Consider the following 14198-nt stretch of genomic DNA (forward strand, 5'->3'; position numbering starts at 1 on the left):
AACAATAACTGTGGTTATTTGCTGACAAATTCCTCAACAGATGACAAGGCTATCTGATGGGATACAGTTGAGCTTCACTGTCAACAGACAAGATGATTCACAGAGAACCAGGCAATACTAAGGAACAAAGTCGACCTTCATTTTGACAAGGCGCTGCGTGAATAACCAAACATTACTACATGATAATGTTCACCACTTTGTTCCAAGCAACCCACTGTCAGCTGATGGCATCTGGCTATATCTGTATATCTTGACTAGGTCAGACCTCACTAGAACTGCGACCTTCTGGAGAGTTGTCCTTTTTTCAAGTCCATCAGTTGAATGCCCATGTAGAAAGAGCCCGCCAGAACACTGAGAAAAGGCCAACAATGTATCATTTATGGCTGTAAATGAAATTTGCTCAGAGGCTAAATAATCAAAGTCAGTTCCATTTTAAGTGAAATCATTTTAGTAACTGACAGTCAATGACATACAGGGTGCATTTGTTTTGCACAAAGTGTTTCACACGCGTGATGAGTTTCCTAATCGAACAGCTCGAGCATCTCTCACGTGCATACACCTGAATGAGAACTGGGCCTACCTACATAACTGAGGAGGGAACTTGTGAGGGTGGTGGAAGTACAGTGTTCCCAGAAATTATTGAGAAAATCTTTGTTTTTTATCTAATGATGCTAAGATTGGAAAAAGGGCTTTCACTATGCACTAAGCATACTAAATAAGGGAGACAACTCTTGAAGGCTTAGAAGGCAACTCATTACGTCAAGAGTTATCTCCCTTGTCTGAGCAGACGGCTTCCTGTGTTGACATGGCAGAATTTACAGCAAGAGAGAAAAGAAAGCTCATTCTAGATGATTTTGAAAGGGGTGAGGCTGATGCTAAAGTGTTAGCTTGTAGACATGGTATTCCTTTGTCTACAGTATACAGAACTTCGAAGAATATTCAAACAGGAACCGGGATAGAGCACAAAGCAGGGGCAGGTCGGCCTAGGAAATTCAGTGTTGTGGATCGCCAAAGACTTGGGCAATTTGTGAGTAGGGGCAAATTGAGAAGTGTTGAGAACATCAGAAATGAAATGATTAGCAGAGGAAGTCCTCAGGTATGCATGAAACAGTTAGGCAGGAATTACAGAGACTTAATTGGGTGAAAAAACGTGGAGTGACGCCATTGTGTGTTTTCACGGGAAACTTGACGAAAGAAAGATACGTTGACATTCTAAATGGTCATCTTCTTCTGACAGCACAAACATTGTATGAAGATGATTGGATTTCCCAGCATGATAATGACCCAAAACACACTGCGCGCTACATAAAACAGTGGTTGTCGGGCGAAAATGTTCAAGTTTTAGACTGGCCCAGTTACAGCCCAAACCTAAACCTAATTGAGAATGTGTGGGGAGTCATGAAGGACAGAATAAACCAAAAGGGACTGAGAAATATTGAAGATATGAAGGCCGAGGTGGTCTAATATTGGGATACCCTGTCACACGATTACCTACAAACTTTGATGGGTAGTGTGCCTAGGCGTATTCAGGCATGCATTGCTGAGCGAGGAGGTCTAACAAAGTACTAAAACAAGACTGAGACTGTAAAAGGATGATGTTTTAACATGTTTATGTAAGTAAAACGCCAGAAGTTAATAATCGTAATGAGTTACATGACGCAACATGATTCTCAATAATTTCTGGGAATACTATACGTCATTTGATACGGTGTTTATAACAACATGGATGAGTAGGTCAAAGATATTCGTCATTATTGACAGACTTATTTACAGAAATGAAAAAAATTCATAATCAACGAAGCTGGTGTTTTCTTAATGATTTTCTGAATTGATTAACAGATGGTCACCAATGTCTTTTTAATGACATGACCTGTATTTATTTGTTTGTTTGTTTGTTTGTTTGTAAATAGTCAACCAAGCATGTCATCCAGATGAGCAATATGTCCTTTGTGCTATGTGGCTATATGAGCACTCACAAGCAAGCACTCAGTGAAACCAAATGAACAGGTTCATTAATCTTTGTCTGAAAGGAGGTGACTCACCTGCCATCCTCATATGCCAGAAGAGAGGTGATCGGTCCTGCACCACTGATTGACAAATCTGACACAAGAGCTGGGAACAGATTTAATTAGCAATAGAAATGTGTTCTCCAATAATGAGAAGATGAACACTAAGCATTTTCAGAGTTTTCCAGAGTATTTGTGTCAAGAAACTTTAACTTTAACTCTTGTTCTTTTTGTGTGTTCGTGTGATTGTTTGTCTCTCAGTTCTTTAATGCCACACTCAACAATATTCCAGCTAACTGCTGTATAGTGTCCCAAGCACCATGGGTCAAGACCTGGGATATGATGGCACTGCAGGCATCACTATCTAATCCTCAGCATCATATTACATCATGGGCCTATTCCTGCTACATGTGGTTCATTATCTAATGGACACAATGGAATATCAGACGCTATGACCTAATCCTGGGACACAGTTGTATATCAAGCAAATGATCTAATCCTGGAACACAATGGTATATCAGGCACTATAATCTAATCCTGGGAAACAGTGGTAGATCAGGCACTATGACCTAATCCTGGAACACAATGGTATATCAGGCACTATAATCTAATCCTGGGAAACAGTGGTATATCAGGCACTATGACCTAATCCTGGAACACAATGGTATATCAGGCACTATAATCTAATCCTGGGAAACAGTGGTATATCAGGCACTATGACCTAATCCTGGAACAAAATAGTACATTGCGCACCATGGGTTTGATACTGCAGTACCACTTTTTATCAGATTTTTATATGTTTTGTTACCTTTTGTGTCTCTGTTCCAGACTTTGACTGTGCAATCTCTCGAGGCTGTGGCAACAAGGGGAAGGTCACTGCTCGGGAGGAATATACATGCCTCAATGGCCTCTATGTGACCTTTGTACTCGTGGATTAATGAACGACTTCTTAGATCCCACAGCTGAATTAAAGAAAGAAGAACATGTGTCATCATCAGGAATTGTTAAACTCAAACACAAAATCTATATCACAGTAATGTCCAGATAGTTTAATTTCACAAAAATATGAATCAGAACTGTAATCACTTCTCCCTGAAGACACACAATGAAACATATAAGAGAAGATTCGTGTCGGTAATTATTTAGGAAACTACTTGTTATGTATGTACTACTGTACACTCTTCACATATATATATATAGTTACATTGAAACTGAACTTCTCCACTAACTTGGGGGAACCAACAGCAAACTTCATGCAGATGAACTGTATGAGGATCATGTATCATATTGCTGAAGAGCATGTGCAAATATTGTACACGTGAAATGCTGCATTTTGGTGAAAGTTTGTGATAAAAATTCACAAATTTTCACTGATGTTTATCATTTACTAAACTAACGACAACAATCTTTTCAACCTTACGATTTTGTTTTACAATACATCAGTTCATGTGCAAAATTTAGCTTAGAACAGTTGCCTGAAGTAAGTGCATAAATTTACACTGGTGAAACTTAACTTCTGATATGCCAAGTGTATATACTACTTTGAAGTGCCACTCTCAGCAATATTCCAGCAATATGGCGGCTGTCTGTAAATAATCAAGTCCGGACCAGACAATCCACTGTCTGGGCTCCCACCCAGCCCCAATATACTAGGAACAATGACAGACTGTTGCTCATCTTACCGTGGCTTCACATCCATTGCCACCGAAGCCATTGCTGCATGTGAGGCAGTAGACACCGTCTGGGCTGATGTCACATGACATCTGGATGTACTGCTTCTTGGTGAAGCTGTGGATCACACTCAGGTTACGAGTGTCGTACAATCTGGATGGAAAACAATGAGACAATCACATTCAAACTAGTAAAGTGTGTGTGTGTTTGTGGTAATAAAAGTTTAGTGTCAGCAACTGATTAAACAGATGTAACATATATCAAATGCTGTCATAGCAGTCAGCAGCAGCAAGTGGAACTTACATAAGTTGCCGTGGTCGGGAATAAAAGTTATCTGCCCCTAGTTGTTTACATGAACATGGTTTGAGCATAAGATGAGCAAATAGTTCAACTACAAGTAAAATCACATGCTATCACTACCAGATTTGAACATAAGTCAAAAGAGAATGATGCTTTCCATCACGGTTTTACTGAAATTACAGATATCTGCCCCTGGTTGTTTACCTAACCATGGTTGCTTTGAGCTAGATGCAGCAAATGATTAAGCTACAAGTAAAATCACAAGCTATTCTTACCAGAGGTGTGTTCACAACCTCAAGCACCCGCATTATTGCCTCTTGTGACCTCTTACATCGCCCCAAATGTACGCAACCACTTCAGTACACTAAACCATTCGTGACCAACTCATGTTATTCCGTGACAAGACGAATAGCTTCCTGTCTTCATGTTGGAGGTTACGGAAAGGGGTGATGGGTGACGAATGACGTTAACCCAGATAGCATTCATAGTTGGCCCAATGTTGGCAGATGTTGGCCCTACATTGACAAACATTGGGCCAATGTTGGGCCAACAATGAATGCTATCTGGGAAACATGGTTGCCATCTTGGTTCGCTTGGTGAGGCAGCTGTGAGGATGCTTCAAATGTGCATGGGCGGAGGCATTCTGGATCAAGCCCTCGCTAGCATGCACGAGCACACACAGTTCTGAACATATCTGTGATATCCATTCTGGTTTTGTAACGGAATTAGAGTTATCTGTCCCTGGTTGTTTACCTGAACATGTATGGTTTGAATATCACATGCAACGGATGATTAAACTACAAGTAAAATCCCATGCTTTCACTACAAGATTTCCATTCTGGTTTAGTACTGAAATTACAATTATCTGCCCCTGGATGTTTACATGCTTACAGTAAATTCATTACATGAGACCTCTGGAAGGGACAGTATCCAGGCGGCTGGCACTGTCTCCATGAAAGCATATGGAAAGTGAAGGGGGACAGTGATACTGTGCATTTCCTACCTGACTTGCTTGTCCTCCCCCACCTGCACCACAAGACTACTATTGGGTATCCACTTAACGTCTGTCACCTACAACAAACCAACCATAGATTCACACATTCCAGACATGAGGAATGACTATAAAATCGACATTGGTAATTATGCTGAAAAGAATACACATTTGAATATTATTCAGTTGGACATAAAAGTATTATCTAGATGCTTGGTTTATACATTTGTTGTACTAAATGGTTTGAGTTTTTGGACAAATTTCAGAGTTGAGTTTAAAATAGGAAATGGTCATCGTCAGATGACTTTGTCAAGACAACTATTTCCAAGGATATTATACAGTCAGCATATATAGGAACTATTGAAAAAGCATCATTTGCACTAACAAGATTCTGCGGTATGCTGTTTTGCATGAGGCACTTTGCTGTCTCCACATTCCACAATCTCACGCTGTTGTCACGGGAACCAGTACACAGCATCATATTGTCTGCAACAACAACCAACAACAGCGTCATGATCAACCATGCATATCAGACAACACCCATTTCCAGTCTTCTGAAGTTATTATTGACACAGAGGAGGTAAAACAGCATAGTGGTTAAAGCATTCACTTGTCACATTGAAGGCCCCAGTTCACTTCCTCACAAAGGTACAATGTGTGAAGCCCATATCTGTTGTTTCCCCAAATCACTCACTCACTCAAATGGCATGTTAAAGTGGGGTAGGTAGTACCTGTCCTCTTCAGTCCAGCATATGCCATCTTAATACTACTTGTATGTCAACTATCTTTCCAAAAGTTCTTAAAAGTTTATTATTCAAAGTTTCTGAAAAGAGTTTCATGACTCATTCTTTGTTTTCAGCTTCAAATGATTTCAATATTTCTTTTTCAGGTCATAACCAGGGCCCAAATGTACATCTTAACTCTGAGATCATTTTAAGTCTATGTTGTGACACTGGTGACACTCATCAGAGCTAAGGTAACTTTGAGCATGTCTTACCTACATGTAGTAATACTGACAAGCATCAGTGTTCGCTCTGGAGATGAAAATTTAGGAGTCATCATGACTCCCTGGTGTCATAAGAGGGAGTCATGGACATGTTTTTGGGGAGTCAGCTTCTGTACGGAGCTTTCATCAAGACGTAAACTGTGATTGCTTAATAACTCAAAAAAAAAACCCAAGGTAAAGCAGATCAGCTATTTATTAAGCACTGAGCAGTTAACTGACAAACAATAAATTGGGTACTTTTAAACAACAGTAAATTACAAGCTTTCATAATCTGAACTAAGGTCCCGGTAGCACTGCATCGACAAAGATGCAAGCTTTTAAATTCACTGCGTATTTGAGATAATTTGTGCATCAAATATGCAGGTTTTCTGTGTCAGGGCAAACACTGGAGCATGCTATCTTTGTTGAAAATATACATGACAAAGGTTCAGTTTTAGTTTTGGATATTTAGATGTTTAGTATGCTTCAAAATGAATTGAGGTGCATGAGACTGTATTGCATGTTTACCTGGGTTCAGGGTCATTGCAGTCACAACAAGGTCATGACCCTGAAACTCTTGCACAGCATTCGGGTTGCCCCTATGCCACATCTTCACCGATTTGTCCCGGGATGCACTGAACATGCCATGACAGGCAGAACCGTAGCACACCTGGAATATGTGGTAAACATGGCACTAGAATACATCACAAAACATAGCAGAATTTCTTTTCCAGATTCCAGAAAGAAATACTGCATTGTCTACACTAGGGTTGGGTAAAGAGATGAATAAAACAAAATCTCATCAACAGGAAAAACTATAAATGATTATGGATATGAAAAGTGTGACATAGATAATATTGTAGATAAATTCTTGTGATAGAATGATTTACCAGTACAGTGTACCAAGTTATGACTTTATGCATGAGCTGTTTCTCAGTTATGTTCAGGATGTTGTTTAGTTCACTGTCCATGCAAAAACATGTCACCACTCACCATTCATTTCTTGTACTAATTTTCAGAATATTTGTGCAAGGTTACTTCTCGGACATTTGTCTATAATCGACTGGTATTTAGTTAATGATAATCTATACCTATGATCGAGATAGATAGCTAGTCCTAGTCTACACCTGCATCACATACCTTTGTAACTTCTCTTTTATGTCCTGTCCAGCAGTCCTCCAATCGGTTGTTGTGGTAATCATACAGGACCATGGTCTGAGGAAACAAACAACAATGTTACAGAGTTCAACACTGGAGGAGAAGTCATTCAGTGAGTTTATTTTTACACCATACTCAGCATTATTCCAGCTATATGGCAGTCTGTAAATAATTGCATCTGGACAAGACAATCCAGGGATCAACAGCATGAGCATCAATCTACATAACTGAGATATGATGACATGTGTCAAGCCAGTCAGCGAGGATGACCGCCCTATCCCAATAGTTGCCTCTTGCGACAAGCAAGGGTTATTGAAGATCAATTCTGACCTGGATCTTCATTGGTCATCAGTGGAGTAGTAGTTCATCAAACTTCCTTTATTAGACTGATGACCTCGGACACTGACTCTTCTGTGATCGTCCTAATGACTGAATGGGTCCCTTATAGTGAATGAGTGAGCTTTGTTTTATGTCACTTTTAGCTATATTCCAGCAATATCATGACAGGAGACACCAAAAATGGGCTTCACACATTGTACCAAGGTGGGGAATAGGTCCCAGCTTTTGGGCATTATCAGGAAACAATTTAACCACTAGGCTACCCCACCACCCATGGGTCCCTCACAGAGACTCAGACCATCATCTTACAAACTATGTGGACATACTGATGCAACGAGTCATCTCTTTACTTATGAAGGAAGGGATATATTTTTGTTAAAGGAGCGACAGAGAACCAAACAGAAAATTGAAGCATGCCTATACCTCTACTGATCCAATTTAGTATAAAACATCACAACACTTATGTAATTTCAAATTTTTGTTTAATAAATCACTAAACATGATGTCATCCTGAAAGTTTGAATGCTATATTTCTTAAATAATCAATACTCCAGGAATAGTTCTGCTCTATGTGTCTAAGACCCATAAACTATGTTATCATACGAAACAGAATTTCCTGTACTGCACACTGGTTTTCATGATGGCCATGGCAATGCTAAGCTGTGAGATTGAGAATACCACTGTTAAAGAGTTTAATGGTTAAAAAAAAAAATAGGTTTTGAATAGTTTGAGTGAGTGAGTGAGTGAGTGAGTGAGTGAGTGAGTGAGTGAGTGAGTGAGTGAGTGAGTGAGTTTTACACTGCACTTAGCAATATTACAGCTATATGGCGGTGGTCTGTAAATAATCGAGTCTGGACCAGACAATCCAGTGATGAACAACATGTGCATCGATCTGTGCAATTGGGAACCGATGACATGTCCCAACCAAGTCAGCAAGCCTGACCACCTGATCCCATTAGTCGCCTCTTACGACAAGCATAGTCGCCTTTTATGGCAAGCATGGGTTGCTGAAGGCCTATTCTACCCTGGGACCTTCACAGGTCGTTTGAGTTGGTCAGATTTAGCGCATTATGAATCACATACACACCAATATGATATGATAAGTATCTTGATACTGAGGTCACAATAAGATACTTATCACAATACAGTCTTTTCGACATTTTGTGTATAACAAGCAGCCATTACTTTAATGGTAAGTTGTCTGATGCTGAAACCATAGTTCACTGAAAACCTCTAAACAACTAGTCCACTTCATTTGAAATTATTAGAGAAAGGAAAACTACCCATCAGCCATGTACCCATCACTCACTCTCAAGAAGTCATGTCTGCTGTTTTGTGCTAAAAATACAAGAGACAAATGTGTTACGACTCGAAATAGTTATCGATATATGTCAAATTAAAACTGAATTGATATAAAATCATATGAATCATGTAGTATGGTTCAAAATTATTGAGAATAGCTAAAGCATTTCATATTATTAAACGAGAACAAATCAGATAAAACTGAATGTATTGTGAAAGTGAACTGACCTTTTCATGTTGTGTAGGTAACAATTTAATATTTTATCAAGTCTCCTTAAGCTTCACGGCACAGTCTAAGACGGGTAGGCATACTTCCTATCAGAGAGGTTAGTGTCTCGTGAGTTATGCTGTCCCACTATCGGACCACTTCTCACTTCACGTCTTCAATTTTTGTCAACCCCTTTTGATTCACACATTCCTTCATCATCCCCCAAATGTTCTCAATGGGATTTAAGTCAGGACTATATGCAGGAAATGGTAATGCAGTCACATTTTTCTCCTGAAACCACTGCTTGGCATGTTTTGCGGTGTGTTTAGGATCATTATCTTGCTGCAAAATCCAGTCATTTCCATAAAACACATGTGCACTTGGAAAGAGAAAATTATCTAATATGTTAGTGTAGCGTTGACTTGTCAGATTTCCCTCAAACACACACAGCGGGGTCGTTCCTAATAAGGATATCCCTCCCCATACATGAAACTTTGGGCTGTATTTAGGTTGTTGATACAACGGTGCTGACGCAGACTTTGTCCATATTTTCACATTATTGGGATATACCCATATTGAGCTTTCATCAGTAAAAATCACATTTTCCCAGTCAAGTTTTCATGTGCCAAACACCACTCAACACGCCTGTCTTTATGTTCTTGTTTCATGAGAGGAGAAGGAATTCCAGTCTTTTTCTCCCATCCAAGATCAATCAAATTTCTTCTAACTGTAGATTTTGATACAACTGTTGATCCCCTTTCTATCATTTCATACCTGATGTTGGAGATGCTTGCCCTTTGCTTTTTAGACGCTAAAACTCCCAGCCGGACGCGATCTGAGAAGACCAATTTTCTGGGTCTCCCTGCTCCTTTCTGGTGCCCAAAATCCTTTCCCAATTTAAAATTCATCCTAATCCTATACACAGTAGAAAGAGGAGTTCCTGTTCTCTCTGCCAATGTATTTACATCATCAATTCCTTGATTACACAAAAAAAAAATCAACCTTCTTTTATCTTCAGCAGACATTGTTGACAGTGCTGAGGAAAATGACGTCTGCTACATATTCAGGGGAGGTAACTCTAATTGTACTATACTCAGTAGGCCAAGATGAGTTACCTCCCTTATACCATTACTTAGTTTTAAGTATCAGTGAATCAGTTGAAGTGTTAGGATAGCTCAAAGTAAGAAGAAAAATTCTCAATAATTATGAACCAGACTATATCTATTAGCACAAAGCTTGCTGATGATGCACTGGTGCATTGGTGAATCGTGACATCCCTATACTCACTTGTGTTCATCTTATTTGCGTATCCTAATTTTCCAGTTGTACCCACCTCACTCAAACTCAAGTGGGTACTGTAAACAGCCAAATTTTCGCGACCGTTTAATTTTTACGATTTTCGTGCCAGACTTCATGATGCGAGAATAAAAACATGCGATAATATAGATATATCATTCACTTCATTCAGATACGTCAACAACATAAAAACAATACAAGTGTGAACTGCTCATTCACGTGTCACTACTGGGCTAATCTGGATTAACATGTGTCACTTACTGATACTCTTACTAATAGTTGTCACAAGAGATTAGCCTTTAGCCAACCCCTTATATACAGTTTAACATTTCACTTGTTTTTTTAACATTTAATAAGTAACTAGTTTCTGTAACTTCTGAACCCTTTGACGTTTGAAAAAGACAAACAAGATTTACTGTTTTTGGAGATTCATGTTTTCACAATTTATGTAAGTAATCACAACACCTGAGAGAAGATAATTTTATTTTCATTGCTCTAACACCCGGTCAATAAGAATTAGGTTTGAAATCAATTACATTTGTTTTTAGATCACTACGCAAATCTGTTTATTTTATAACAACTCAATGATCACGCACCTGGGTGTTGTGTTAAAACATTCAGAGACGCCATCTGTAACAAGATCACATTCTTGTCACGTGACCGGTCTTTTTCATGGTTGAATAAAAGATTTATCGATCAATATTCTCCTTGAAATCCGTAGTCATGTAAAGTACCCATTAGGCCTACATCTCAGGTATTTATACTGTATTGCATTTGTCAATACATTTGTCAACCAGCACCTCGTGAAAATAAGAAGGTGCAAAAAGGTTTAGTGACCACCACTCGTGAAAATTTAAAGGCGCGGAAATAAGACAGTTTACAGTATTTTACTAGATTCCATCAAACACAAATATATGTTAAAGTTTAAATGTTGGTTTACGTGTTTGTTATACATATATTTAAACAATAAACTGAGAAAACATAAGAATGACTGCAAATTGCCAAGTTTATGTGTTGGAACAGAACCTCTAAATATACCTCAGTTAGTTTACTCTAACCACAAGTCTGCAAGCTAAGAATTGACATTTTTGTGTGTATGAATGTAACATCAAATTAATAGAGAATTAAAAATTCAAGCGTACTTGTACGCAATAGACTTGAAATGAGTTTTTACAGATATGTTTGTGTAAATTATGCAGATACGCATCTTATCTGTACTCCTGTTAAGACCGACCTTATCCTTGCTGCCTGAGAGACAGAGGCCAGTCTGGACCCCAGCAAGACTGACCACTGCCTCCTCATGCACTGGACATGAAGACATCACTGCTCCTTCTCTCTCAGGGCTGTCCGTCTGCTTCGAGGCGGAGTTGAAACTGGAAGAAGAATTAATCATGGCAACAGTATCTGAAAGTGTTCACTGAGAAACAATGAAATGTTACAATAATCATATGAAAATAAGTCAATGTGATCAGACAAACCAAGGTTTGATATTATAAGCATCCTTCCACCCTTGGGTTACCAAGAGATCAGCAAGTCTTTGAATTCAAGATTAAATCCAAATCAAATCCAGATCTCACAAAGACAATACCAGGTTATGTTCAGTTCCAGCTCTTTTCTCCATGGCAGAGTGTAGTAAGAAAGGTGAAGGATGAAAAAGCAAGTAAACACTCCACAATGTCACATTATTCACAATAAAGAAGCTGACTTTCATAAGTCTTGCTTTTCCTATTATATGCTTTCCACTTCTAAATGCCTTTCAAATTAATCAGACTGAGGTACTAATTCTTACTTATTACACTTTAGACAGCTGCACTGCTCCAACTTTTGTCCTTAATGTGACTGTAGGAACAAATAAACCCTTTACTGGAATTTGAACAACACTTTCTGATGCAGTGTCTCTCAGCTTGTCCATGTGACAAAAGTGGTAACTGAGTATGGACTTACACCTTTTTGGCAATATTCCAACAGTATCACAGTGGGGATAGTGAATCCTATGATGGATGTCATCAAATACCATTTGTGTAGACTGAGGTTTGTTATGTTATTCGTGGATTGTCTAGTCTACACTTGATTGTTTACTGACTGCCATAATTGAGTTGGCATGTTGTTGAGTGAAGCGAAGACAACAAACAAAATAACATGCTCCAGTAATTCTACTTAATAAAAAATCAAGCTCAGGTCTTAAAAGTGAAAATGCTGATCTACATAATTGCTTTATGCCAGTAAAACTGTATAAAAAGAGGATATCAACCTTGCAAATCTAACACTACCTTTACCATTATGAAAAAGGGAAGCTCCATGATTTAACATTCTGATGCACCACTAACTGTTCAAAAAAAAAAAAAAAAAATGACAAATCAGCACTTTTTTCAGGTTTAATCAATGGATCAAAAAGAGCAGTGCACTAATAATTTAAGCACAAATAAGTCAAAATAATTTAACCTTTGAACATGAGGATGAGTGTGATTGTAAAATCATTGTAACTATTTTACCATTCATTCCTCTAATACTTGGGGTTAGGTTAAGGTTAGTTTAGGCTAGGGGATAGGGTTATCTAGGTTAGGGTTGGGTTGGCCTTTCTTTCTGAGTGCCGAACATATCCTATAGCGGCTGGTAAGGATGTACATAGCTGTTAAAGCATAATGCTGACGTCCGAACATTAATTTGATTATTTGCCTAGACCTGACCACATTTGCAAACCAAATACCTGTCGTATTTCGGAGACTTCTTCTTACTGAAGAGCTTTCCCATTACGTGAAACACGTGCTTCCTTCAAATGTACATGACAAATGTCATGTTTCAATTGCGATGTCTTTTTTTTTCACAACAGCAGGTAAATGCTGAATGCACGAATTGATAGATACAATGGAATCGTCCTAGAGAAATAGGGACGCAGAATGAGAGTTGTCCACCCTTGTACATAACTCATACACTGGGTCCCGTCTATAAAAATATATTTGATGAAGACAGTAATATTTTTGCGCATAGGGATACGCAAACCTGTCACAATCAAGCTCGAGTCATTACTCAAAGCGCTCGTACAATATAGAAGCGAGCTCTCCGGTGAGAAAAAGTCGAACCTGTTGAAATTCTCATTATGTCACATGACTTATTATTTTCGGGAATGTGTGGAATGTTAGTTGACTTTTGTTATAGTTTGCTTTGCTTATGTCACATAATTAATATGCTTCATTGCAGATCGATGTGAATCTGAAAAATAAACGCCAAAAACCTCGCTCAGTAACAAGAGCCGCATTATTTCAATAGTTCAGTGTTTCAATATTTATGTTCAAGTTTTGTTTGGTCGATATGTCTCTGGTTAGGTATTTAGATTATTCAGGTGAAACTGTTTATATCCACCGCCCGAAGAGTTCATTTTGTGTGTTGGACGGGGGTTTGGCCACCATTGTTTAAAAACACCCACATGGTTTTTGCTGTGAAAGTTGTGCTAGCCCATCATACTATCTAAATATGAAGCTTTGCAACCTATCGAGCTTACACGAAAACAATGGCTTGCTACTCGCCTTTAGAATCCGGGCATGTTATCTCCAGTTAGAATCGAAATTACCTAAGCCTACTGTATAGTTTTGACATCTGTTATTTCAGTCACGCTGTGTACGATTTTGGCAAATGGGATCGGGTGGTAAGGTTCGTTAAATTGGTTGACACATGTCATTGAACAGACCGATACTCATGCTGCTGATCACCGGACTGTCTGGTCCAGACTCCATTATTTACAGACCCGGAATGTATCTGAGTACAGCGTCGACCAAAAATCAAACCAACTCCGTTATTAACACGGAGGCCTCACACAACAAACAGACAAACCTTCTTCTATACACTTACAAGGAGAAGATGCCGGTTTCACAGATGACGTATATGTTTGTTAAATCACCATCTTTAGAATGTTAAAATCTATGAAGTTCAATATATACTTACGTC

The 14198-nt window shown here is 38.7% G+C and overlaps 1 protein-coding gene across 1 annotated transcript; it reads right to left on the reverse strand.

Moving 5' to 3' along the window:
• Positions 1-205: 205 nt before the first annotated feature.
• LOC137272404 (WD repeat-containing protein 31-like) lies at positions 206-13007 on the reverse strand. Its single transcript, XM_067804781.1, has 10 exons — positions 12964-13007; positions 11491-11629; positions 7094-7168; positions 6482-6623; positions 5354-5454; positions 4981-5048; positions 3689-3830; positions 2815-2968; positions 2043-2112; positions 206-351 (listed from the first exon to the last, which is right to left on the reverse strand). The coding sequence occupies exons 1-10, from the start codon at positions 13005-13007 to the stop codon at positions 270-272; spliced, it is 1017 nt and encodes a 338-aa protein (XP_067660882.1). The 3' UTR covers positions 206-269.
• Positions 13008-14198: the final 1191 nt, after the last annotated feature.

The sequence above is a fragment of the Haliotis asinina genome, chromosome 2, assembly GCF_037392515.1.
Source record: "Haliotis asinina isolate JCU_RB_2024 chromosome 2, JCU_Hal_asi_v2, whole genome shotgun sequence".
NCBI classification, from domain to species: Eukaryota; Metazoa; Mollusca; class Gastropoda; order Lepetellida; family Haliotidae; genus Haliotis; species Haliotis asinina.

Bases quoted from the DNA above. Each gene is read 5' to 3' on its own strand.
- LOC137272404 (XM_067804781.1), bottom strand. From the start codon at position 13,007: ATGGGAAAGCTCTTCAGTAAGAAGAAGTCTCCGAAATACGACAG. The intron at 5,455-6,481 runs GTAAACATGCAA...TTGTTGTTGCAG, and splicing joins TGCAATGACCCTGAACCCAG to ACAATATGATGCTGTGTACT. The intron at 3,831-4,980 runs GTAGGAAATGCA...TTTTCCATCCAG, and splicing joins GGGGAGGACAAGCAAGTCAG to ATTGTACGACACTCGTAACC.